General features: G+C 40.4%; 1 protein-coding gene across 1 annotated transcript in view; it reads right to left on the reverse strand.

The window, feature by feature from the left end:
• LOC309828444 (adenylate cyclase type 10-like) overlaps nt 1-15,744 on the reverse strand; it is a gene marked incomplete at its 5' end in the record, with an annotated part of 38,587 nt that extends 22,843 nt beyond the window's left edge. The window contains 10 exons of the mRNA XM_082663769.1: nt 4-193; nt 298-374; nt 4,717-4,838; nt 5,562-5,753; nt 6,361-6,636; nt 6,916-7,121; nt 11,107-11,250; nt 11,975-12,013; nt 14,560-14,664; nt 15,588-15,744. Coding sequence (XP_082519895.1) covers nt 4-193; nt 298-374; nt 4,717-4,838; nt 5,562-5,753; nt 6,361-6,636; nt 6,916-7,121; nt 11,107-11,250; nt 11,975-12,013; nt 14,560-14,664; nt 15,588-15,744 — 1,508 coding nt within the window. The remainder of the gene's footprint in view (nt 1-3; nt 194-297; nt 375-4,716; nt 4,839-5,561; nt 5,754-6,360; nt 6,637-6,915; nt 7,122-11,106; nt 11,251-11,974; nt 12,014-14,559; nt 14,665-15,587) is intronic.
• Nucleotides 15,745-15,978: the final 234 nt, after the last annotated feature.

Here is a 15,978-nt window from a genome sequence, read left to right on the forward strand (position 1 = left end):
CACATACATCTTCTATGGCCAAGGTATTCATACATCTTCCCTGGGTTGGAGATGTTTTTCATCATTTTCTCTGGGAGTTTCTTAAAGTTGTAAGCAGGTAGCATAGATCTTAGATATGTTACCTCATCACAGGACACCAAACCTGGATAAGCAGTTATCATTCTTGCCACAAGGCTTACTTTTGGGCCAATAACTGTATCAGGGAGACAGAGAAGAAAAGGATGGAGAATTTTTAGATCACCTCCTTTACCATCACCCCCTAAGTCACAGAGCGAACAGTCCAATGTCCTATTCTACCTGCATATTCGTGTCTTGCTACTGCCCCAACCATGCCACAGAATACTGGTCCACTGGTGATACTGATGGAAACAAGCCTGGGGATCAGAAAAGCAACAGTGGGTAAATATGCACTCAGAAGCCACCAAGTCCAGCACTAGATCTGCCACTCCCTAGATCCAGAAGTCTAGTTTTAGAGCTCAGAATGCAAAAGGCCAGAGGCTGCTGTCGGTTTGCATCACATGGTGGGTACAAAGTACTGAATATTAGGGAAATAGTCAAAAGGAACAAAATGGTCCCCCTACTCTAGGAATTTTAGTTGAGGAGCTATTATTAGTAAAAACACCTTATATCTGTCAGATACTCTTTATGTGCTTTTTGAAGTATTTTCAAATTCATTACCTCATCTGATTCTCTGAGGGATAATTAACAACAAACATGTGAGGTATGTAGGGCAAATATTTAAAACCCATTTAACAAAAGAAAAAAAAAACTGAAGGAGTTAATTAACTTTCCCAGAGTTATACAAGAGTTAATATTAGTGCCAGAATGAGAATCCAGGCCTCCTGACTCCCAGACCAATGTTATTTCCACCACACCATGCTGCTTCACATGAAACCCCAAAATGAAAAGTAGATCAACAGATCTATACAGGGTTAATGGATCAAATAATGCCAGAGTGTGAGAGTAAAGGAATACTCAGAATGTCAGGCTGCTGATGGAAGGCTTGCTGAAGCAAATTAGTCTTTGAAATAAATTTTTTAAAAGGAGTAATATTTTTTCATTCATCCATTCACACATGCATACATTCACTCACTTAATAAGCTCTGAGAAGCATGTACAGTACCAAGTACTGGGCTAGATGTTTATAATACCCTGTCCTGGAGAAGTTCAGTCTGGGCTGGTGGTGGAGATTGAGGGAGGAGAAGAGATATATTCATAAGTTAGCAAGAAAATACTACATATTAGAGATCAATACAGCAATTAACAGAGCAAAGAAAGGGATGCATTAACTGATACTGGAGATTAGAAATAAAGTATTCATAAAGGAGAGGACATATGATCAGACCTTGAAACCTGGAGTACTGCCAAAGTGAGGCAACAGCATTTTGTCCAGTGGGAAAAGGCACAGGCTTTAGCAATCCTGGTGTATTTGTGCAAAACTAAGTAGTTCAAGATGGCTAGAACACAGAAGGTGTTTGAAATAGGAAGAGGCGGAAGGAAAAGTGGTCCTACCTAGGCCATGGATGGAAAAGCACTAGAAATATAAATTATTTTTAAAAAGGGCATATACTATTCCAGGTGAGGCAAAGGCTCAAAGGTGGCAATGAACAATTCATGCATAACAGAATAAGCAGATTTACTTGACTGACGTCAAAATTTCATGTGACAGGTAACAAGATATACATCTGGAGAGAGAAGGTGCAATGAAGCATAATTAATTTCAAGTTAAATTTACAAATGAACGACTTTCAGTTGTTCACGGAGAGCACAAAAAGTGGCAACAATCCTAACACTGACGTCTCCCAGACCATCCAAATTTTCCTGTCTTCCTCTAAGGACAGGATTGAGGACTCTTATATTCACTCACTGGGCCCACTGCCCAGGGTGAATCAGAGACACTCAAGACAAGAACTAGGCAGTTGGTCCTGCTACCACCCCAAGAATGACTGAAAATCTGCTAATGTTTCACAATGTTTCCTTGTCTAAAATACTCTTCCCCACTTTCTCCACCTGCTGAGCGCCTTTCCTTCACAACTGGCTAAAAAATCATCTCTATAGTCAAGACTTCTCTAGTACCTCTGGGGAGAACTATTTCTTCCCATAGCACTTTTTTGTAGCTCCTATGGCGTTTTATTCCTACATTTAAGTTTCACTGTATTAAAATTAGTTGTTTACAGAGCTGAGGAGGTAGTGTCTTATTTCTCTTTATGTCCACCACACCTAGCACAGTGCCTGGCTTGAGGCTTATTCAATGAATGCTTGTTGAATGAATGCATTTATGCATGCCAGAAACTCAGCTGTTAGCAAGACTAAGATAATGAAACAAGTAATACTTTTTTCCACTTGGTTATTTCTTATTTCTTTCTGTTGTACTTTATAATTCCCCCTTGCTCTTCCTGGTGGTCCATGTTCTATCCTTTCCAAAAAATATTTTAAAAAGAGTTTTTCATTGAGGAAATATATATTATTTACTCATATATGTAAAGTATTTCTGGTGCTGCCAAACTGTTATGATGAGATATGGAGACTGCACTCCCTGGGTCTCAAAAATATCCTGGAGAAATAATCACAAACCAGAAAAGCCTGATCAATCACTGGACACAGGGAATCATCTTTCTTCTGTGAATGAACTGAAAACTGAAGGTTATTTCCTAGACTAGAAAGAGGAACTTAGAAGATGACCCAAGGTGAACAGGGTCATTGAGAAAGGAGACATGGATGTGGTTTTGGGTCTGGGTGAGGCTGATGCAACAGTATCTGCCACCGACGCCACACAGGCACCTCTGAGACTCTGCCTCTAAACTTGAATTACAGGTGAAGAAGGCAAGCTTCAGCATCTGGTTAGTGCAGCATTTCCCAAAATATGCTCCTTAGAACATTCATTCTTCTGGGTGTTTACAGGTCTTGGTGTTTGGTGATCAAGTAAATTTGGGAAATGTTGAATAAAACCAAATATAACAAATTTCTTTACTGTAAGACTGCTCAGAAACTTTGATGTTAATGTATATTGTGAATCTTTAAGAAGGAAATATAGTTGCATCAATTCCCAAACATATTTGGCCATGAAAATATTTTTTTCAGGATTTTTTAAGGGACTAATGTTCTACCAAACACACTTCAGGAAATTACTAAATTAGTCATTATCTTCAAGGAAAAAAACACTGACCTGGAAACTAGCTTTTAGGATCTAACACTGTCAAACTATTTGGCTTTCCAACGTAACCTCTGGATCTTACTTTCCTTAAGTTAAGGAGGCCAAATGAGATGAACTCTTAAGATCCTATCTAGTGCCTAACATCTACTATATTCTCAACTAAAAAAGACCAAGTTATGGTCTAAGAGTCACAGAAGGCATCCTTAAAGGCACTGTAAGATAGCCTCTAATGACCAAGAAATGACTATCTTATTCAGGAGTAAGGGCTAACAGCAGGACTCTTGAAGACCAGAGGTCAAGGCAAAATTTGAAAACAGAATAGACCAGCACTGAAAGGAATGGCTTAGCCACACTCACACTGGAGATACGACTGGAAAGTAGGCTGTAGGAGTATCTGCAGATCTCACTGAGCCTGAAAGAAGTGCCACCACGTATCTGCTTTGGACTAAGAGTTTGAGTATCTATGAAGCAACTGTAGCATCTTTATTATCTATAAAATAAGGAGATGGATCAGATAATCTCTAAGTTCCTTTTCAGTACTAATGTCCTATGAGTATGCCTCTACAATGGTATCACAATAGTAATATATGCTATCCCTTTTGGGGAATATTTGTATTTTAAAAGAGGCAGCTGTGAGGTAATGAAAATAACACAGGATTTGAGGACAGAAGTTCTGGGTTTCATTACCAGCTTTGCTACAGTATGCTACTAACTACTCTTCTGTGGTCTTAGTTTCCTCATGTGTAACAGATACAAATAACTGTTCACACTGGTAGCATATACTAAAGTATTCTAAAAATGTTAAAGCATTATGTAAATATGTGATATAATTTGTATTCATCTTGAATAAGTATGGCAAGCAAACAAATCTTTGACTCAGTGTTGACATGAGGAATGAGCATTTTTCAAATCTGTTCATGTACATGCTTTCCTCATAGCTTTCTAGTGAAAAAAGAAAAAAGGGCATTTGAAAAATTCCAACCAAACCATGTCATAGTTGCACTACAGAAAATGGAATTTTCTATAACTTCATTAGGGCTAGGCTTTTGTAGGTGGGAGGGTGGGGTGAATATGGAGGCAGGAGATCAGTTCAGTGTGAATTCCAAAAAAATCAACAGGACTGGGAAAGACCAAGAGTGAAAGCCAAGGGGAGCACTAACCAGCTGTGGTCCCTTCCTATCTAGGCAACCGTCCCACAACATCTCTTCCCACGCCTACCCTCCCCATAGACAGGCAGCCGTCTCTTCACATACAGATGTATTATGTGCATATTAATTTATATGTTTGCTTGTTGCCTGAATCTTGCTATGCGTATTCTATACTTCCCCCTCTCCCACCCCACCTGACAGAAACTTATATCCATTTCCCCTGGGTATCTAGTACATAGTTCTGTACCTAGTAATTTCTTAATGTATCTTGTTTTCTGACTTCCCTCAGCATGTTCCCAGCCCTACAGGCAGACTCTGGACGCCCTCAACCCTGCTACTTGTTACTGCTTCCTACCCTGCCTGAAAAGCCCCCTGGGCCTGAGAAGCTCCTCTCTGCCCCACCTTCCTCCTCACTTGGTCTCAGCAAGACTCTCCCAGCAGAAGCTGAACATGCTGAAGGAGCTCTCCAGGGCACGTGCACACTCATCTGGCTGCTTATCCCCAGGAAGGCCGAAAACACAGAGGAACATGCAGCTCTGAGACAGGCGACAAAGAAAGAAAAGGGAAATTGACCTGGGAAAGAAATATGGCTCGCCTCAACTGAACCAGCTTCCCTAAATGAAGCCAGACCCCTTCCTGGCTGGTTTTCTATTAGGAATGGAGGATTCTATAAGATTCATGAAATGGACGTTCTAGGCCACATCAACATGGACATTCTAAAAAAAAAGAAAAAAAATCTTGATTTAACTATTTAAAGAACTGAAATCTAAAACATAAGAAAAATCGATGTTAAGAACTTTTCAAAAATTCAATTTCTAGTGTCTACCTTCAGCTAAGTCCATCTGCCTATATTTTGTTTACCTATAATGTCAAGTATGATACTGCTCTTTTTCAAGCTCCTAAATTACCTCAGAAGGATCTGATTATACTTACTTTACTAATAGAGCCAGAAAAACATTCTTCATGCTTTCATAAGGATTTTTCAACAAGAAGAGAATAAAAAAGATATGGAGGATAACACTCAGTTACCCTGAAAATTAAACTACCTAGAACATCCCGTTCCTTAAATATTATTACTTGAAGTTTTAATGTAACATAGCTTATTACAAAATAAGAAGCAGAGAGTCTGACTTATGCCTGTGTTATGTGAGAGATAACATAAGACGTTATAATAATAACATAAGACTATTATAATTGTCTTAAGACTATTATTCCTCACTCACCTTTAATGTTGATATGTCAAGTTCCCTTGTACTTACTGTCTCAGACATAAAGATCCGGCTCAGCTGGCCACCCCCTTTCTCTATCACTGTGGAGATGTATAAGGCAGCCTCCTGGATAAGATGACACAAATGCAACATCCATGCTGTCTTGTGGAATTCTAGGCTGACCAAAACCATAGTCACAGTACGGAATTCGGATATATACTCCATAGGTTGGCCTTCATCAATCTACAAAGACACAGTGAGTTACCTTGACTGTAACTTCAACTTTTAGTATCATGTTTAGGCATTTAAATTCTATATTCCATGGTAAATATGAGAAAATGACTTATAGATGCCAGACAAAAAACTTAAAATTCAGGTTCAAGAGGTATAGAAGATATACAACCAGTGCACTTGGAGTTAAAATCGTTTGACTTTAAACCTAATTCACTGATGAAATTTGCCAAGCTTTTATATTTCCTCTCTAAGACACAGTTTGATATGTCCAGTTCTATTAGTCATTATATCACTTACTAAGGGATTCACATATAAACAATCAGTCAACACTTAATTACCAAGCACACACTCTATACCCTGTTTACAGTGTACTAGTTTCTAGAGGGACAAACAAACAAAAATCAAATATGGTTTCTATTTTCTAGGACTGAGAAATCTAAACTTATAGGACATGTCATCACAGTAACTGGTGCAGATGGGAAAATCTGCTGGTATTACAATGGGAAGCGGGAGATGAACTGGATCAATCAAATGGTTGTCACATTTGTACATGTACACTTGTTTACACAAACACACACACAGTCTACACACAATGACTCAAGAGCTAGGAAATAACCTTCTTCAAAAGGTTTTTCATTATGTGCTTCCGCAGGGTTTGCTCAAGTGCAGAGTCTGGATCCAACTCCAGGGCAGCTCTTAGAATGTCTGAGAGAAGGAAAGCAAACAAAATGTCTCCAGCCATGTGGAAAATTAATCTTTGAAATTTTGGGCATGGGTATAATAAAGGACAAAATAACTTACCAGCACTTGTCCGGTAATGTGGCAGGTAATCGAGGCACTTGTAAAAATGCTCATCAAAATCAAATGGGTCAATGATCCGCATATCTCTTAACTATAGAAAGGAAACTGCTCAATTCTATGCCCACCCACCAACTGGATTACCTTTGGTTCCTTAATAGAGGGGCTAAGGATGCCATCTCCCTTGTTTATCACTTATCTTTTCAGCCTTACTATTCTGCCTCGTCTGTCCTCCTGGGAGAAGATCCCTCACCTCCCTCCAAAATAAAGTTCCAGTGGTTGGTCTGGTCTGGTGTTGAGCACCACCAGAGCACTGCCCTATGCAGTAGGAAGGCCTTTTCAGGACGTTCAATGGATGTGACCAACCTCCTACCTTCACAGCTTCATCCTCCCTCATGATTTCCACTTCAAACATGTACTGCTCACAGAGCTTCCAGCAGTTCCAGGACAAGACAATCTCATTTGCCTGAGCCAACCGCTGAGCTAACTGGACACCATCTACATCACGCCCAATCACCAAGAGGTACTGTCGCTGCTCGTCTCCAACAATAACCTGGGAAATCCGACCTGCAGACAGACCTATCCAGAGAAAAGGAGACAAGTGGTGAATAGACAAACTCAGCTGGAAAACTACGCAAAGGTTGGGGTCTGGAATCCTCACACTGCTTTATGCATCACGCTGTATCTCGTTATTACCCACAGTTGCAGAAATATTAGGTGAGCTCCCCCTCAAAAAGAATACCTTGCCCCAGATTTCCTTCTGTCTTAAACACACCTAGAGACAGACATTCAGACAAGCCTGAGTTGTATGAGGGAAGAAACTCTTGGATCCTAGGCATCCAAGAGTTTTGTCTCTAAATTGCTCTTCTAATGGACAGCTAGGTCCTGATGGCAGAGACCAAATGATTATGCTCAGAAGCTGCTGCCACCACGACCACACCAGCTCTCCTCACATGTAACCAGGGCTCAGTGAGTAGACAATCAGTACTTTACCACACACGGGCTTCGCCATACCCTTTATTTCTGCCTCCTGTTTTTCTTGTCCTGGGGGATTTCTTACTGCTAATAACAGCTGAAAAATGGGTTTGCTTGCCAGGGAAGAAATTACTATAACCAGGAGAAGTATGCCCTTAGGTAAGTCACCCAATCCACACTAAAAAGAAGGGAAAAAGCAGTTTTAAAAGAATGGCAGAGACATATACTTTTGGCCAATGTGCAGCAACAGGCAGTGAATTTACTTTAATGCCTGGAACAACCAAGGAACTGGAAAAATACACGAAACAACAGAAACAACAGTTTTCAAGATATTGGACATTAGGTAATTAAGGACAGTATGCTTGAGAGATGAGAAACAAGGCAAACCCTCTGATACCCCAGCTCACCGCCTAAAGAGAGTTTCCAGTACACATCTCAGGGAGGGCGAGCCCAGGTGCAGCCCGGAGGACTCCCTGAGTTGAGGAGACAGAGGTAGGAGTCTGAGAAGGCCAAGCTAGCTAGAGCTCACAGGGCACTGTGAGTGCTGGAGAGGAGAGTGTGTAGAGAGAAAACGGCACAGAACTCCAGAGAACTGAGTCCCCCTCAGGTCTTTAAGTGCATCAGTGTGAGGAAACAACCTGAGTCTAGGGAAAGAGCCCCCGGAAAAGATTAGAGGGAACAATCTTAGTATCACACAGGGCTGGGAATAGTTCCCATTTCCACTAGCCAGAGTATTAAACTTCATACTTCACAGGACATTAGGTACAGTACTCGAAGTGGTCTGCCTCAACAATGGGGCAAAACTAGCTCTGGACTAAACACTGCTCTGGTCCTATCCAACAAAATTTGAAAGCAAAACCTATTAAGCTAACCACATCTCAGAACTAAGTTCAAGAATATTTACAGAAATATTTAAAAATCCAGCACTCAACAAGGTTAAATTCACACCTGGCACCCGCCAGAAATTACCAGGTATGCCAAGAAAAAGGAAAATATACCCACAATGAGAAGAAAAATCAATCAATCAAGCCCAATGTAGAATAACATAGACGAAAGAATTAGCAGACAGGACATTAAAAGTTATAACTATATTCCATATATTCAAGAACTAGAGAGATACTAAACAAGTAGGGACATGGAGGATATGGTATCTTCATATGGATGAAAATCACAAGGCCTGAGATGAAAAATACACTACAAAAATACACAAGAAAACATATTAGATCAAAGGCAAATTAGACTTTTCAAAATAAAAGATCTGTAATCTTTAAAACATAGCAACAGAAACCATCCGAAATGAAACACAGGGAGAAAAAAGATAGAAAAACAATGAACACAGCATCAGTGAGTTGTGGGACAATTTCAAGCAGCTTAATATGTGTGTAACTACACAGAGGAGGAGGAAGAGAGAAAAAATTATTTGAAGAAATAATGGCAGAACATTTTCTAAATTTTATAAAAACTAGAAACCTAGAGATCCAAGAATCTCAATGAGTCCCAAGTAGAAGAAAAATGAAGAAAACTGTACCAAGGTACATCACAATCCGATTACCTAAAACCAGTGATAAAGAAAAAATCAAAAAGCAGCTGGGGTGGAAGGGGAGAGACATTATATACAAAGAAACAAAAATATAGATGAAAGCAGATTTCCTGTTGGACATACTGCAGGCTAGAAGACAGCAGAACAACAGCTTTCATGTAAGAGGAAAAAATTCCTGTCAATCTAGAATTCTATACCCAGGGAAAATACCTTTCAAAACCAGAGGTGAAATAAAGGTTTTTTTCAGACACACAAAAGCTAAACTAACCCATCTCCTGCAAACCCACACTATGAGAAACGTCAAAGGAAGTTCTACAAACAGACAATAATAAATGTTGACTAGGACATGGAGAAAGTGGGACCTTTACACACTGCTGGTGGAAATGTAAAATGGTACAACCACTTTGGAAAAAAGATAAGCAATTTCTCAAAAAGTTAAACATGCATCTACCGTTATGACTCAGCCCTTTCACTCCTAGGTATTTAACCAAGAGAAATAAATGCATAAGTCTACACAAAGACTTGTATACAGATGTTCATAGCAGCCTTATTTGTAATAGCCAAAAATTGACAATAATCCTATTGTAGATCAAAAAGTGTACAAATAACCCTAGTCAGAGAACTAAGATCCCGCAAGCTGGCCAAAAAAAAAAGCAATGATAGAAAGATCTGTGGTTGCTTGGGGATGGGGAGGGGAGTAGTGGGATGGAGAGTTTATAAAGGGGCACAGGAAACTTCAGTGAGTGTTGAATATGTTCGTTATCTTGATTGTGGTGATGGTTTCAAAAGTATATAAACATGTCTATGTACAGTATCAATTATGAATTACCTATCAATAAAACAAAAACCAGAACAAAAAAAAGATGGTAGGATAGGAGAGATGCCATATAACTCACAATATGATTCTTCACTTCTGTTCCTCAAAATACAAATGAATAGCTAGAGCCAACTTTTGCCCTAACTTCAGAAACCCCTTGAGGTTTCTGGACTCCTGTGAAGCAGTTTTTCGTATAGAGCTTCGCCTTCAATCCTGACCCTGTTGAAACTATGGCCTCTGTACACAGCTTTTAAATTTCTATGGCATTATATTTTTGATAATGTAATACAGTAACATAATTAAAAAACCAAACTATATAAAGGATATACATTGAAAAGTCTTGATTCCACCTATATACCTATCTACACTATTTTCCCCCAACAGGTAACTTTTATTAGTTTCTTACATATCTTTCCAGTGTTTCTTTATACAAATATAAACAAATAAGAAAAATTCTTATTTTTCCTCCTTACTCAAAAGGTAGCATACTAAACACAGTGCTCTGCATCTTGGTTTTTCTCATCTATATTTTGGAGATATTGCTATATCAAAACAACTTTTTGTAAAGTGGCAGAGAATCTCATTGGGTAGACCTATTATTGTTTATTTAACCAGTCTCCTACAGATAATTTTCAACCTTTTATCACAATCTATATTGCAATCAATAGTCTTATACATATGATATTTTATAAATACTCAGGTATACCTATAGGATAAACGTTGGGGTTGAAGGATAAATGTTGATTGCTGGGTTGAAGAAAAAATGCATTTGTAATCTTGGTAGAGATTACTGAATCACCCTCCAGGGAAGTTGTACCACTGTTGACTCCCACCAGCACTGTGTGAGAAGGCTTATTCCTCACAACCTTATCAACAGTGTGTTCAGCATCTGAATTTTTCCATAGCTCTAGGTAAGAAATGATCTCAATTGGTACTTTCAATTGGCATTTTTCTTATTATGAAGTTGACCAGTTTTTCCCAAGTCACAAGGGATGATTTCTTTGTTTATGTGTTATTTATTCATGTTCTTTGCTCACTTTTCTGTTAGAATGTTAGTCTTTTCTTGATTTCTAGGTGTTTTTTCTATGTTAGGAAAATTCACCTGTTGTCTATGTGATATAAGTTGCAAATATTTTTTTCCAGGTTGTCATTTATCTTTTGAATTGTTTATACTGTTTTGTTTTGTTTTGTTTTGTTTTTTTCCAACTGATCACTCTTTTGGTAGCTAATACCTATCTTTAGCTGCAGGTCCTGGCCTTCTCTGGTATGGTAGATCCCAAATTTCTCCTGTATCTCCAGACTGCATTTTGCCACCAGGGTAATGATGTCACTCAGTTGATCCTGTTCCACTGTCCAGAGTGCCAGGAGCACATTCCCTGTAGAGACACAAGATAGGCTGACAGAGATCAAACATCTGGATTCACTTGCCAGAGCAAAGCCCCCAATAATGCAGAAGATATCATGCAAGGTGTCAGACAAGGTTTCTTGGCCCTATACATCATACTAGGTTAAAATACGGCCTTAGATCCTTAAAACTATTCAGCATATAAAAACATGACTAAGTAGAAGCTGAAATGTTCCTAAAACCTAGGGCTATTTTTGGTACTCTTCTCTCCATCAGTATACTAACAGATCTAAGAGGTTCACAAAGTGTAGGTTTACATTCAAGTTGAATTTTAAGATTTTAAGTGGTTTGTTTAAGTTTAAATGAAAAGACAGGCCATCTCTATGGCATATAGCTGTTAATAATCCTAAGAGTTTTCCAGATAGGAAACAAGCTAGACTTCTTCCCTACTTAGCTTCTGCTATTAATGACCAAGTTTCTCATTAGTTTTCTCATGAATGCTTTATAGGCACTTATTTTCCTGTCATTCAATGTGAACAAAATGTAAAGTACGTGGGAGCTTAATATGGACAAGGCTTTTCCATTAGACTGGGAGATCATGTGAGGCAGAGACTGTGTCTTCCTCATCTTTGTTTCCCCAGGGCCCAGCACATACTAAATAATCAAACAATGCTGAATAAACAAACATGCCAAATTCCACCTATAGGCTTCCTTGCTTACAGTGCTTTAAATATTCAGGAAAAAAAGAAAAATACCTGTGATATTTAGGATATCCCCTCCAAAATAGAGCACATCTGAAATCAAGTAAGGGAGAGAGAGGAAAATGAGTCGAAATCAGAGACATGCCAGATCATGGCAGAATAATATATGATGAAAAGAATGGCCTACAGAGTTTTTCCTCATATCTTTTCTGGTCAATTTATTCACTCCAAGGCTTAGACTCCTTCTTCCTTTCCCCTAGCTTCTCCTCAAATCTGTCTGTTCCTTTATCCATCTTCTCTAAAATGGAAGAGAAGTCCTCCTGTTATCTTCAAAGCCATCCCCCTATTGGTGCTCTGCATCTTAGTCCCTCTCACCCTCCCAAGAACTTCACTCCTTTCCTTATCTTCTCTCTACTCCATCATTCCCATTAATATCTTTTTTTTTAAAAAAAGAAAACAAAACACATCAAAATTAACCCACCTAGTCTTGACTCTGCCTTCTTCTCTAGTTACTAGCTCAATTTTTGTTACATTCCCAGCAAAACAATTCTCAAAAGAGCTGGCGATATACAAGTTTCTCCTCCTATCAAATTCATGCTTATTTTTTTTCCTCTACCATTCTCTTCTCAGTTTATTCCAATCTGACTTCCATTTCCACCACTTCACTAAAATGATCAAAATCAACACAGCATTCATTTTGCTAAATTCAGTATTTTTCAGACATCACTATTTTTGACACTTTTCATTTTCAACCCAGCTAGAATGGCCCTCTTCTTCTAGAGACACTATCTCCCCTTTGGCTTCAGGAATACCACAGAATCCTACCTGACTGGCTGCTTTATAGTCTCTTTTGTAGGTTCTTTCTTCCTAATCTTCCCCTGGAGTTCCTCAGTCTTAGGTTCTTTTCCTTCATTTACACTCTCTCCACGTGGACTCAATCAGTTCTTTAAGTAACCTCTTTATGCTATCAATTCACTTTTCATCTCTAACAGATCTATTCTCTGAGCTCCAGGCTCAATCATACCCACTAACTTCATTTCTCCAGTTGACTGACTTATTAACATCTTAAACTCAATATACTTAAAACAGAACCCTTGATTTTCTCTCAAAGCCATCTTTCCCATCTTGATAAGTGACATCACCATAAATTCAGTTATGAAAGGCAAAAAACTTGAGGGTCCCTTTCCTCACCACTTCCCACTGAAATCCAACACATTAGAAAATCCTGTCTGCTGAACGGCAAAATATATTTCAAATCAATTCATCTCTATATAGCTCCCTTCATAGCATGTATCTAGACCAATGGTTTCAACTTTTACTGCACACTGAAATCACCTATGAAACTTTAAACATCCTTATTCCTGGGGGAAACCCAAGACATTCTGATTTAACTGGGGTGAAGCCTAGACCTCAGGATTTTTAAAAGCTTCCTGAGTGGTTATCTAATGTCCTGCCAAGGTTGAGAATCACTAACCTAGATGAAATTTCCATCATCTCTCCACAGCTGCTCCAAATGCCTCTTCCAGCTTTCATTCTTACTACCTACCCTCCATCAGATCACAATAATACAATCTCCACGAGGGCAGACACTGTGTCTTTCTTATTTTTCCATGTATTTCTAGTACCCAGCAACTCCTGGTGTTATCATACACATGATTATGTATCATACACACATGATACATAATTTCTATTTCTTTCATCTAAACTTGATCAATTGAAAGACTTTTTATTTTTAAATTAAAAAAAAAGTTTTGGCAGTGCCGTTTGGCTTACAGGATCTTAGTTTGAACCCTGGCCCAGGGATTAAACCCCGGCCCCGGCATTGGAAGCGCAGAGTCCTAACCACAGGAACGTCAGGGAATTCCCAAAATATTTTTTATACTTGTTCCTCAGGGGTAAGGGGTGAGTCACATAGCCACTTTATGTGGCTAAAGAAGATGCCACAAAGTAATCATTCTGGTGAATCTCAGAATGATGGACATAACTCAACAGGATACTGTCAGTACATGAAGGGAATGTTATATTAGTACTAAAGGGTATAGGGCCAGAGTAATTTCTGTTAGGTAGACCTAACTAGACTGAAAACTCCTCGAAGAATGGGATTTTGCACTCCCTGCACCTATTACACTGTTATGTCACAGAGTAGGTACTCAAAACATGTTTACTGTACAAATGAAAAGGTTTTTTTTTTTCTCCTCAGATTAGGCAAATATCCACAGCTTAGTATTGATACATGGCAGAAAATAAAACTCAGTCCTACTTCACAGGATCAAAATGCAGTAATACAATGGGAAGGTGTTCTGTAAATTATATCTGATATACACACGAGGCACATTATATTACTCTTAGAAGACACAACCTGAGGAATATTTTATTTTGAAATAAAACACAAACATGCAAAGTAAAAATCAGCATTTTCCCCCTTTCTGAACACCGAGTCAACAGGATGTGCGACTGCGTAGAATGGCAGATACAGGCAAAGATCTAGCTCGTCAGAGGCAACCTGAAGAAATAAAGGATGAGTGACACTAAAGGGATGTCACTTTAGTATGTTTTAAAGTGCCCCCGAGCCCCCTTCTGCTACAAACCCTCAAGAGCCCATCACCACACCTCCTTGCTCCCCTACAACGGTCACTCACGCTCCACGATGTCACTAATGTAATAACTGAAGATGTGGGCCAATGTGTCCATGTCACGTTCCGACTTGCAGCTCAGGCTGAACCTGTCCATTAATGCTGTAAACCCTGACCAACAAAGAAAAAATTACTATGTTAGCTGCAAATCCTAAACTTTTAGGCTCTATTCCCTCCACACATCAGGCCAGTGGAACAGAAGCAGATCTCTTCAAGATGAGTAATTTCATTATCCTTTAACGTGGTGTTACTTAGCAAGTACTCAGGGCCAGGCTGGCTGCTGCTGCCTCTGGGAGTCCAGAGGGCTACCTTCCCCATGTTTCTAGAAGCTGCAGATGGTGAAGATTCACCCACAAGTGCCCTTTTCATTGGAATCCAGCTACTACTGCTTTCCCATCATACTCTCTTAAGGCTCCCTGGCCAAGGGAACCTGTAGGGTTCCCCTCTCCCCACCCACGTGAGGGATAGAGAAACCACTGACAAGGAGAATGGATGAAAGTTTTGTGGAGAACTCATATGGTGAGCTCCTCCGAGGACAGGCACCCGAATCACTCATCTTCATATCCGTGACACATAAACTCCACAAATACCTGTTAAAGGAACGACTCTCAAAGTAGCTGCTAGGTCTCAACTCCTAGAACAATGGCGGGCACCTACTTATGGGCCCAAAGAAGGAAATAACTAAACAAAATCATTGGATGAAGCAGAATGCTTATTGGAAAATGCTCGGGACTGGGGAAAAACTTGGGTCCAAAGCCTGACATATGGCCCCGAAAAAGCCCTTTCCCCTTTCTGAGTCTCAATTTCATCATCGCTGAAGTGAACTCCAGGGCTACGACAGGTCGTCCGAAAAGGCGTCCTCCTGCTCGGAAAATGACCCTCAGGTTCCGGCGGCGGCGGCGAAAGTGCAATGAAACCGTGCCTTTAGCTCGCCCCGGGGCCAGGCCCGTAACCGCCGCGGACTCTACCAGCTGTGGCCCAACGGCCGCCCCTCCGGCAGGTCGGGAGAGCGACGCACCTCCCCTCGCCCTCACCCGTCACGTGGACGCCAAGGAGGACGCCCTGGGCCGTGGCAAGCTCGTGTTCCGATCCCCGGGGCTTTCTGAAGACCAACAGGTCTGGAAGCAGCGCCGCCAGCCGGGCCTCTACTGGCCACAGAGGCGGCGTCGCCACCCCCTTACCCGTCGCCATAGCGGCGACGGCAGCGGCGAAATTTTTCGCCGAACGACCTGTAACAGCGTTTCTTCGCGTAGTAGCCAATCCGCAACGACGGCCCTGACGGGTCCCTCCCGCCAACCAATCAGTGCGGGCTTCCTTGGGGCCCCGCCCACCCGTTTTCAAAGCTTTTGCGCTTGCTCTGGATTCCGGGGGCGGAGGGGCGGAAGGAGGGCAGGGCGGCGCGTTCGAAGGAGCAAAGCCTGACGT

The sequence above is a fragment of the Grampus griseus genome (genome assembly GCF_964374135.1).
Source record: "Grampus griseus genome assembly, chromosome: 10".
NCBI lineage: Eukaryota > Metazoa > Chordata > Mammalia > Artiodactyla > Delphinidae > Grampus > Grampus griseus.